The sequence below is a fragment of the Equus przewalskii genome, chromosome 7 (assembly GCF_037783145.1).
Source record: "Equus przewalskii isolate Varuska chromosome 7, EquPr2, whole genome shotgun sequence".
Classification (NCBI taxonomy): Eukaryota; Metazoa; Chordata; class Mammalia; order Perissodactyla; family Equidae; genus Equus; species Equus przewalskii.
In genome coordinates this window covers 11,468,213-11,480,319 of record NC_091837.1, presented here as the reverse complement: position 1 = coordinate 11,480,319, position 12,107 = coordinate 11,468,213, and the positions used below count along the sequence as shown (strand labels likewise).

The window sequence follows — 12,107 nt, the reverse complement described above, 5'->3', positions numbered from 1 at the left end:
CAGGGCCCTCAGCAAGATGAAGACCGTCCTTTCCAAAGAGAGTTGCCCTCAGCACACAGCACCCTGAGCTAGGCTAGGCAAAGAGGGCTTCACCGTCTGAAATGTCTGGGGAGCGTTTTCTCTACAATGAGACCCTGCATCGTAGAGAATTACAGTGAACACCTCCCCAGGGCCTTTGCACCAGCTGTTCCCTCTGCCTCAGCACTCTATCCTCCAATCTTTGAATGGCCAGTGCCATCCTGTTATTCAGATCTTGGCTCAGACACTACTCTCCATCACATCGTCTTGTTTTAATGTTTGTGTAGCACTTATCCTTGTCTGAAATTACGTAGACCCCCTATGTGTTTTCTGGCTTATAATTTTATGTCAAACAAATGAATGAATGAATACGTATACCTAACCTTGTATTTCTGCCCCTGTGTGTCTCCTTTCTCCAACTCTAGGCTCCTAGGGCTGTAAGCTCATCTTTACTCCTGGTGCCAAACCATCAATAAATGTGTCTATCAGAATGGCCACAAATGATCAATGATTACAGAGATCTTTAGAATTTGCAAAACCCTATTGCGTCCTCAAAACAGCCCTGCACAACAAGAGCTGTTACATGCCTTTTACAAATGAGGAAAGGGAGGCATCTGGGGGTCGATTGACTCCCCTGAGGCCACCCAGGCAGGCATGGGTGGGTTTTGGCCTTGAACCCAAATTTCTTGATGCCAGGGAGGGTAGTTGAAATAACGCAGACTCCAGAGTCTAACAGACCTGTAGATGATTCCCTTCTAGGGACGTGTGAACTTAAGCAAGTTAATTTATCTTTCTGCCTCAGTTTCCTCATCTGGAAAGAGGAAACAACAATAACTCCTACCTCCATGGGGTGTTTGGGGATGAAATGTAATAGTATAGTGGATGTGCTTGACACAGGACCTGGTGCTTAGGAAGGGCTCAGTACGTACGCACTACTGTCATCAGCATCATCAGCATCAACGTCAGCACCAGCATCATCATCGTCTTTCAAGGCCAGACTCTATATTCACAACCGTGTTGAAACCTGACCTCCAGGTGAGAGTGCCCGTGTGTGCCTGAGACATCAGCACTGGAATCCTCAGTGAGTCATGAGGCTAGAGAAGCAAACAGAGTCACAATAATTAGGTCCTTCTTGAGTCTTCTCTGCAGTAAGGGACACAGCATAGGCCACCTCCTGCAGACGGGGCAGCATCTTCTATGCGGCCCTCCTACCTCACCATGGGGAGGGGGCGTCAGACCCAGCTAGTGTGGTGCTGGGCTCCCCCCTCCCTGGGTGGAAGCCCATTTTGGAAGCCGTGAAACTCTGCCTGACTTGGTGCCGCCAACCACTCTATACCGATCTTCATTTAGCGTTCCTTAGCATCCTTGGTCCCCCGAAACTTGATCTCTGTTTGGAGCATGTGGAATGGAGTCGCTGTAAGGGTCTTGGACTCCTCTGCAGCTGCAAACAGCACCAAAGTGAGCTGTGGGGGAGTTTTCTGTGGGGAAAACGGGTGTAGCATATGGACGCGTTTCTATTCTGGACGACTCAGCAGTTCTCTGTTGTAGCCAAACCGAAGCCACCTCCATCCCCACGCTGGAGGCCTCAGAAAATGGAAAATTACAAGGGGAAGAGCCTTGGTTGGGCGTTTTTGCTTCTTATTATTCTTTTTTTTTTTATTTGCTCACAAATTTCATTTGCTGCAGCAGAGGATTTTGGTGGCGACAAAAGGAAACGCCATCCTGCCTCTTATGAAAAAGCTGATAAATATTCATTTGCTAGGCAACGTGATATGCCATGAATTATACATGAACACGTGCTCGGGGGGCAAACTGTCAGCCTCTGTGTGCAAAGCAGTTAAGACCTCAGGATTTAATAAGACAAGTGTGACAGCTAGAAAAGGTCAATATTGTCATTAGACACTAGACGGCAGCAGAGGGAATTCATTGTCAGGGTGTAAAATGGGCCACGGTGAGGTCCCCTGTGTGCCTAACATGTGGCGTCTAAACATTGGTTTTTCATATCAAGACTGTTTCTCAAGACAGTATTCTCCTTTGGTGGTACCTGCTGGATATTTTGTGTTCCCGAAATAAAAATACCGCTATTTTTAGCAACTTTTAGGCTTTTAGCACATGCGCACAAACTCCCATCACAGCATATCATGCACGTTGTGATAAAGGTTACAGGTCGTTGATCTGAAACAGCCACCAAAAGAGAAAGCCTCCCCCCGTCTGGGGATTACCCCCATTTCACAGCAGAGGCCACTGAGGCTGTCACCACCCAGCTGGGTCGTGGTGGGGCTGGGATGTGAACTCAGGCTCTCAGATCCCTCAAACAGGGCTTTTTACTTTTTATTCTGGTAAAATACACAGAACGTAAAATTTCCCATCTTCACCATTTTTACATGTGCAGATCAGTCGCCTTAGGCACATTCACATTGTTGTGCAACCATTACCACCACCCCTCTCCAGAACTCTTTTCATGTCGCAAAACTGAAACTCTGTCCCCATTCAACACCGGCTCCCTGTCCCTTCCCCCACCCCCAGCTCCTGGCAGCCACCATTCTGCTGTCTCCTCCATGGATTTGACTCCTCTAGGTCTCTTCATGTAAGTAGAATCATATAGCGTTTGCCCCTTTGTGACTGGCTTATTTCACTTAACATAATGTGCTCAAGGTTCATCCATGTTGTAGCAGGTGTCAGAATCTCCTTCCTTTTTAAGGCTGCATAATATTCCATTGTATGCATATACCTCATTTTGTTTATCCATCCATCCATCAATGGACTTGGGTTGCTTCCAGCTTTTGCCTCGTGTTACAATTTGTCTATTGTTAGTTATAATAATGAATGATGCTGCCATGAACGTGGGTGTATAAATATATTTTCAATGCTCCGCTTTCCATTCTTTTGGGTGTACACCCAGAAGCGGAATGGCAGAATCATACAGTAATTCTATATCTAATTTTTTGAGGAACTGCCAAACGTTTTCCAGAGTGGCTGCACTATTTTACATTCCCACCAACAATGTGCGAAGGTTCTAATTTCTCCACATCCTTGCCAACATTTTTTATTCTCTGGTTTTTTTTTTTTTTTTTTTGATGGTAGCCACCCTGATGGGTGCGAGGCGGCATCTCTTGGTAGTTTTGACTCGCGTTTCCCTGATGATCATGATGTTGAGCAGCTTTAATGCCCACACAGCACTGTTGAATGGAAGCCCTTTGAGGACAGGCAGGGTGTTGGTGAGGTTCTGTACAGGACGTGCCACCCATGATATTAATTTAAAATAATTATTGAATTCACCCAACTTTAACCAAGTGCCTGCTGTGCGTCTGCTGTGCTAGGTGCCAGAGACACAAGAATGGACAGAACATAATCTCATGGGGGGAGAAAGACTAACACAAGCAATTCCCGTACAGAGGGATGGCTTTGGGACCCAGAGAACACCCCTAAAACTTTTGATATTTGCAGCAAGGGTGAGGGTGGGGCAGTCAGGGAAGACACGTCAGAGCAGTGACGATTGAGTTGAGAGTGGGGGACAATTTGGAAGATGTAAGAGAAAGAGCACAGGCGTTCTCACTCAGGCTACAGCACGCCAGAGACCTGGAGTCACGAGGTCACATGGCTAGTTTAGTATAGCTGATGCCAAGTGCCAAGAAAAGGGGCTGAGGATGTTGGCAGGGGCCGGACCAGGGCTCCTTGTTAGCGGGGACAAAGAGTTGGGTTCTATCAGGCCGTCAGTGATGGTCCATTGAAATGTTATCTTCAGAAACACGGCATAGAAGACCTGACCTTTATTACTTGAACTGGCTTAAGCAAAGTTATGAAGGAAGTCAAGTGCACTCTGCCCATTCTCTGCTCCTCTCTGGAGAGCAGCGTCCTCATGCTGACCTCCAGCTATTCAGGATGCTCCTGTCTCTTCTAGACACCCAGGCACATGCTCAGGTCTCCGGAAGGACACTATCTTCCCCCTTTAATCATCTTGGGTCCATTCCTCTCTCCCAGGTTATCCCATGTAGTTAAGAGTATGCCTTAACCTACAGTGAAACCCACCCAGAGTGACTAATCGTGGCATCTCAGACAGGTCCGTGGAGGAGCTCTTTCAGCTCATCTTGCATATGTCCCAGATTCTGCCCCTTCAGTCTCTCTACTGCTGAGGCTGCTCTCATCAGCGTGAGGGAACCTTGGGCTCACCTCGCCCTCTTCTCCTCAGAATGTCTACAGTGTAGATTGATTGATTTTAGTCAACAAAATCTGTGTCCCTGGGGACTTGAGCTGAAGAACACAATTAAGGGCTGTCAATTCATCTTCTCAAAGGCAGCCATTCTTGTTGTGTCTCAAACCCTGGTGGACACTCCCAGTTTTCTCTGAATTTTGGCCGAGTACCTTTCTGCTGGGAAGAAGCCCCTGTAAGCCCATGGCTGGGAGAGGGAGCTGTCCGCTCTCAGGGTGCTGAACGACTATTCAGAGTCTCCCATGGCCTTAGCCCTCTGGAATTTTTTCATTATCATTTTCTTGCTCACCTTGCTGTCCTCCATTTTGAGTCTATTGTTTTAATAATTTTACCTGTTTTCCATTCACTGTTAACAACCCAATTATGCGTGTGTATGTGTGTGTGCACACACGTGCTTATTTGTTTGTTTGTTTATACAGTTTCTGCCCTGTGCTGGGCATTCTGTTTACAGTCTTGAGCATATCAAGATCAATAACAGACGCCTAGTCCCCACCCTTATGGAATGTTTTGATCAGAGTATAAGTGAGAGGTTCAGTGATTAAAAGCATGTGATTTAGAGTCAGACAGACTTGAGTTCAAATCCTGGTTTCTGCTACCCCTCTTTCCATTCGTCCATGCCCCTTGATACCTGATAACTGTATGACCATGGGCAACATGTAATAGGACATAACAAAGTGCCTGGCACACAGTAGGTACCCAACAGATGGCAGCAGTTGGGCCATGGCGTGGGTTTCATGGAGGAAGTGCTGTGTTGGGTCATCATCCAATTTCACAGACACAGATTCTCCATATCGCACCGCTCATTGAGGAGTGAGTTTTGGAAGCATTTCTCAGCCATGGCTCTTTATTATTTCTGGGGTCTCTCACCGCTTGTCTGCCGTGTTTAGCATACTATGGGATGTCAGACCACACGATTTTTGGGTATGTCCTTGTCGAACATTGGAGAGACAACTCTTTGCAAAGTTCTAGGACACAAAGGGGCTCTGTTAGTGGAGGCATGAGCTGGGTTTCTCCCAGGTACATTCAAGGGCTCATCATTTGAGTCTGGAATGGTGGAGGCGAAGGGCGTGTCATCACTTGATAGTGTCGAAAAGGGGCTTATCACCTCAGAACCTGCAACACTTCTTAGTGTTTATTGAAACTCAGCATGTGCCAGGCATGATGTAAGCACTCCATGTGCATTATAATAGCTTCTTGGAAGTCTTTGTCTATTAAGTCCAAGATCTAAGCCGCAGAGGGTTTCTATTGACTGCTTTTTCTTGTTTCCTTGAGTATAGATCGCAATTCCACTTTCTTTGCACGTCTTGTAGTCTTTTTTCGACAACTGGACATTTTAGATAATATGTAACAACATCTCTTGATTCTGATTATTTCCCACTTATTTAATAACTTATCTGGACTGGATTTATGGAGTCTGTCTCCCCCGTGGTGTGCGACTGCTGATCCCTCTGCTCAGTTTTTTATTCTTGTTTTTATTCCAAATTGTGGATTCTCAGGGGTTGCCCCTGTGTCAGCATAGCTTAGTGGTCAGCAGGAGTAGTGATCAAACACATTGGATCTGTGAGACCTGATTCTCATGGAGCCGTGAGTGGGTTGGGAAATGTGTTCAACGTCCAGGCACTTACAGTTGGGCCCCACTTTTTGCTTTCTGTTTGGCTCTTTCACATGTTTTCTGCCTGGGCACATGGCCTTATGTTTAAATAGGGAGATGTGGATAGCTAGGGCCCTCTCCCTCTCTCCTGTGCGTGCGTGTGTCCTTGAGTGTGTGTGAAGTCTTCCAGATTATCAAGACCCACTGTGGCTGTCCCCTGCTAACTTGTATCTCCTTGCTAACTTTCCAGCTAGTCCCTGGTCCTTGGCTTGCCCCAATCAGGATAACAACCTTAAACTAGCTGTGCCATTGACCTTCTCCATTTGTTTGTTTCCAAGATCACTATGGTTTCTGACAGTGATCCTGGGTGTGGGGTTTTTCTGTGCTACACTCTGTATAAGTGAGCTCCTTCTGGCAGCAATGTTGCTGGTTTTCACAGCTTGCCTCACCCTGGTAGCACTGTGGCAGTAACAGAGCTCGGTGGGGACTGGAAGAATCCTAGTCAAGACTGCCATAAACTCCCACTGTTTTTTGCCTAAAGTTCAATAGTTTTTTCCCCTTCTTTCTTTCCTCCTTTCCTCTTTTCTTTCTTTCCTCTTTTCTTTCCTTTCTTTCTTCCCTCCCTCCTTCCTTCCTTCCTTTCTCTTACTGAGGTCACATTGATTTATAACACTATGTAAGTTTCAGGTGTACATCATTATATTTTTGGCTTCTGTATAGACTGCATTGTGCTCAGTACCAAAAGTCTAGTTTTTATCCACCACTCTACATATATGCCCCTTTACCCCTTTCACCCTCCCCTACCCGCTTCCCCTCTGGTAACCACCAATCTGTTCTCCAGACCTGTGTTTGTTTGTTTGTTTATCTTGCACATATCCATGAAGCCATACGGTAATTGTCTTTTTCCATCTGAATTATTCCGCTCAGCATAATACCTTCAAGGTCCACCCATGTTGTTGCAAATGGCACGATTTCATCTTTTTTATGGCTGAGTAGTATTCCATTTATATATACACCACATCTTCTTTACCCATTCATCCACTGATGGGTACTTGGGTTGCTTCTAAGTCTTGGCTATTGTGAATAACGCTGCAATGAACATAGGTGTGCATGTATCTTTTGAATTAGCATTTTTGTGTTCTTTGGATAAATATCCAGAGGTGGAATAGCTGGATCACATGGTAGTTCTATTTTTAATTTTTTGAGGAATCACCATACTGTTTTCTGTAGTGGCTGCACCAGTTTGCATTCCCACCAGCAGTGTATGAGGGTTCCTTTTTCTCCACATCCTCTCAATACTTTTCTTGAATAAGTGCTTCTCAATTTGTTGTAGCCCACGTTCAGTTTCCAGAGTATTAAATTTGTTGCTTTTGAAATTTTTTTCCACTTTCATCATTTTTTTTCTTGGGGAGGGGATTTATCAAGTTCCTTGTTCCACCATCTAAAAGTCTCACTCCTACACGCTACTTTTGTGACCTCATTCAATCCCCAATATGCCCTTGTAGGATAGGCAGGATTACCCCATATTCTAGAATATGAGGATCAGAGAGGAAGAGTGGCTTGCTCAGGGTCACACAGCTGGTGAGTGGTGGAGCCGGACTGGATCTAAGCATCAGAGGGCTGAGGACAAGCTCAAGAATCTGATTCCTTAAGACTTGTTTCCTCCTCCATCACTTCTTAGCATGTGACCTTTGACAAGTCATTTCATCACACTGGACCTCACTTTCCTTCTCAGTAACATAGGCATAAAATAGTACTTTTTGCAGAGGCTTGAAAATAAAATGAGTTATGGGTAAAGTACTGAGATGCTCAGACTCAAAAACACAAGAGAAAATTGTTTCCTTGGAGCAAAGTGGCCAACATTTTACTCAGGGTCCCATGCTGAGTAGGGAGAGGCATCAATTATCCAGACAATTCAGACGGAATAGCTGATTCCATAAAGACGTGGGACAAGGACAACGTTTCTCATAGTCACCTGGATTCTTGCCCTGTCTTCCATCAACCAGCTGTGGGACAATGAATACATTATGTAGAAGCAAATTAAGTCACATATTTGACCTAAGCAAGTGACAATTTTATGTAGTTCGATCTAAGAGTAATATTGACGATGATAATGGTAATGGTAGTTAAGTGCAAAGTCACTTACAAAGTCTTTTTCACAGATTCTCAATTAACTGCCTGACACCTGTACGGTCTGGGTAGGGCATAGAATCACCATTTTGCAGGTGAAGAAAATGAGGGTCAGAAGTCTAGTTCAATGCCCGTAGCCACTCACTCACTCTATCCTTTGGACCTCAGCTTTCTGATCTGCAAAATGAGGTCAACAGAACAGAATGTCTCTGTTAGGACTAGTGTTCTTGGCTACACAGACATTTAAAGGCTTTAAGAAAACAAGGAGATGGAAACGAAGTCTCGGATATTGTGGGGGTTCGATGTGTGTTTTGGCCACGTTCAGAATGTATCTGAGAAATGGAATGGTCTGTGTTTGGTACCACCTCTACTAGGCTAGCGGTAGGAGTCACTCCAGGACATTAGGACTAGCTCATAATGTTTGTTCGGTCATTACGGTATGCCAGGTCCTATGTGAAGCACTTCACAAGCACAAACACAGAATCTTCTGAAATAGGTGCTGTTATCTCGCCTCATTTTTCCGAAGAGGAGCCTGCAGCTCCATGCAAAATGCTTGTCCAAGGTTGCAGAGTTCATGAGTGGTAAAACCAGGATCTCAACCCGTAGGCATCTAACTCCACATCCTGAATTTTCCCCCCAAACCTCGACTCTGGGTGTTAACTCCTAGGTAGACTTAGGAAAATTTCTTAGGCTGTAGGTTTCACTTATTTTTCATCCATCTATCTTATTTTCAGCCAATTTTTATTTTGTTTCCCTCTTGTTCAGAGAGAAAAGATGTTGTATTTTGGATATATTGGTTTTGTGCATTCTGCTGCCTGCAGCTCCCTGGGAACACTTTTGGCTAAAATGTAATAAGCAAAACCATTGAATCTTTGGAGGGTGTTGTGGAATGTTCTTCCAAGAGGCCAGAGGAGGAGACTTCCTCCCACATTACAGTCTTGGACTAGACTTTTAATAAGCTTTTTTTCTTCTTCTTTTTTTGTATCTTAGGAAGTTTTCTGTGATACTGATGACCCATGGAATTGAAACTCATCTACGAAATTACTCCAATCTCAATACCTTTTGCTTCTTCAGTGTTGCAATTACTTTTCTGACAGTTTATTCTGAAAATAGACTTTGTGATTTTCAGTGAATGGAAGGTCCACGAGGGGTGGTGTGGAGGTGGAAGGAGAGGAATTGGCAGTCACAAAGGAACTGGGCGACCTGCATTTATCTGAGGGTACAAGTCTCTGGCAGGGTTGTTTTAGAGCTGAGCTGCAGGGCGATATGAAAAGAGGAAAATTCCATTAAATGGCTGATGGTTTGGCCAGTGCTGCATCCAGGAGTCTCTCTGAGTGAATCTGTTTCTTCTGCATGGAGCTGCCTTTCTCCTCTCTACCCTTTACCCCCATTGGATGTCTCTTGTTCGGGTAGTCATTTATTTAGTCATTCTATTTATTGAGCTCCTACTGTATGCACAAAATAGTACCAGGTGCAGCAGAGGAAATAAGAGATGAGTTAAACACAGGCTCTTGCTTCATCATCTAGGTCAGGCACACAAGGTTAATGGCCATGTCATTTATTCAGCAAATATTTGAGAGAGGGAGCTAGTCGCTGGCAAGTACAATGAGAGAAGGACAGAGTACTGGGGAAGCTGTCCCAGAGGACTTTAGTGACACACTGGGTGAATTGCCTCATGCCCTAGGGTCCTCTGGAGCCATCCTGGGCGTGGGAAGCAGTTCAAGGTATCGATGTTGCGATGTGGCCCAGCAGACCTTGATTCGAACCGGGCTCTGCCCATGTGCAACTTATAACCTTGGAACAATGTCTTCACTTATTTTTTTTTAATTGTGGTAAATATATATAACATAAAATTTACCATTTTAACCATTTTTAAGTATGCAATTAAGTGGTATTAAGCACATTCACGTTGTTGTGCAACCATCACCGCCATTCATCTCCAGAACTCTTTTCATCTTGCAAAATTGAAACTCTGCCCCCAATAGACACTAACTGCCCCTTCCCTTCCCCTCAGCTCCTGGCCACCACCATTCTGCTTTCTTCTCTATGAATCTGACTCCTTTAGGGACCTCATAAAAGTGGAATCATACAGTATTGTTCCTTTCGTACCTGGCTTATTGCACTTAACATGGTGTCCGCAAGGCTCATCCACGTCATAGCACGTGTCAGAATTTCCCTCCCTTTTAAAGCTGATTAATGTGTCATGCATATATACACCACGTTTTGTTTATCCACTCATCAGTTGAATGGTTGGGTTGCTTCCACCTTCTGGCTGTTGTGAATAGTGCTGCGATGAACGTGGCTGTGCAAACATCTGTTCAAGCCCCTACTTTCACTTCTTTTGGGTTTATACCCAGGAGTGGAATTGCAGGATCATATGGTAGTTGTATGTTTAATTTTTTTAGGGACCGCTATCCTGTTTTCCAGAGCAGACACATCCTTCATTTAGTTTTGTATCTTTGGTTTTCTCTTTTATAAAATGGGCGTGGTAGTATGGTTGCTATGAGGGTTAAATAAGGTGGCGTCTCTGAAGGTCCCAGCAAGTGGATGGCACACATTAGGTGCTCAATATATGCTCATCTTCTGCACTCACCTGGGTGAGCCAGGGCTCTGTTATCCAAAGCTCACAGACACATGGGATTGTCCTCTCTCGTGATGCACCAGCCATCCAGCCAACCTGACCTTCCTCTTTGAGAATCTCCCACCTTTAATCTCTCTTCTCCTCTGACTTTTCTCTTCTTCCCAGGCTGTGGAGGAGCTCTTGCAGACCCTGGATCTGGAGAAGAAGGCAGTGGCCGTGGGGCACAGCCAAGTATGTAGTGCACTTTTTTTCCCTTTTTTTTCTTTTGGTGAGGAAGATTGGCCCCGAGTTAACACCTGTGCCCATCTTCCTCTATTTTGTGTGGGATCCCACCACAGCATGACTTGATGAGCGGTGTGTAGGTCCATGTCTGGGATCGGAACCAGCAAACCCCGGGCTGCTGAAGTGAAGTGCACGAACGTAACCACTACACCACCGGGGCAGCCCCCATGTAGTGCTTCTTTCTTAGGCTGTTCTGCCCACCACATCAGGGACCCAGATGAGACCCGATTTGTGTCCTACCTCAGTGTCTGTTACCTCTGAGAATCTCCTTATCATGAAACTGAAATCAGGGATAATGATTTTCTGCCCCGTGTATCTTAACAAGGTCATGAAGATAAAATGTTACAATGTGGGAGGAAATAACATCGGGAAATATCATTTTTTAGAGGCCCCCTCCCAGGACCTCAGTGTTCTGGAAGAGTTAACCTTCTGGACCTCAGTAGGACTTTCTGAGCCTCAGAAAGAGCTGCCATAAAACCTGAGAAGAAACGCTCGTCCTCTCGCAGAGCCTTGTAACTTTTACTTTGCAACCAACTGTAACGCAACTGCGGGCCTAGCTGATTTGCGGCAGTGAGCGTAAAGAAAGGGCTTGGGAAGAAAATACAGGACTTTAGAGTTGAAAGAAATAGCTTTTTCCGAACTGGTGTTGAGCCAAAAGCTCTTCCAAAAATGTTTAAACATTTAGAGAAGAGTTCCACAGAGCCCTCATATGCTCACATTTAAAGTTTTCAAGAGGGAAAATACAGTTTTTAGGGCTTGCCAAACTATTTGACCATGGGATGCCCACCCTTTTGCTTTTGTGGAAGATGCTTTACTGTCTCCCAGAACGAGTGTTCCATAGGTTAGAGTTTGGGAAGTGGGGTACAGAGATTGTAAACTCAAGGACCAGATGGTGGACAGGGGAGAAGGGACAAAGTTTAGAAATACAAACTGGAGAGAGAATAGATCAAAGGAAAAACAGCTTCATCCGTCTCCCCACTTAATTATATAGTGATTAACGTCAACCAATAAACCTTTGTTGATTGCCTTCCACCTCCGGGTGCTGTGAAAGGTGCTGGGGAAGGGCTCTGGTCTCCGGAAGCCCACTGTGGTGGCATTATTGTCCATGAGTACCTCTTGGAACCCCAAGGAGCCTGCCCCATCACACTTCCATCTCTGGAGGGCTCACAACCATTTACACTCATCGCTGCCCCATAGACACACTGGGCTCTCCCTGCAGACTTCTCGGTCCTGCTGAAGCATATGGTTGAAGCTGTTTGCCTGCTGGGGTTTCAACCTGATTTATCCCGCTGGGA

At 45.2% G+C, this 12,107-nt stretch overlaps 1 protein-coding gene across 2 annotated transcripts in view; it reads left to right on the top strand.

The window, feature by feature from the left end:
* MYO18B (myosin XVIIIB) overlaps positions 1 to 12,107 on the top strand; it is a 250,417-nt gene that overhangs the window by 95,216 nt on the left and 143,094 nt on the right. For both annotated transcript variants that reach the window (XR_011541781.1, XM_070626960.1), the window contains exon 22: positions 10,696 to 10,761. Coding sequence is in view for 1 of the 2 variants with exons in the window: in XM_070626960.1 (XP_070483061.1) it covers positions 10,696 to 10,761 (66 nt within the window). In the remaining variant the exon portion in view is untranslated. The remainder of the gene's footprint in view (positions 1 to 10,695; positions 10,762 to 12,107) is intronic.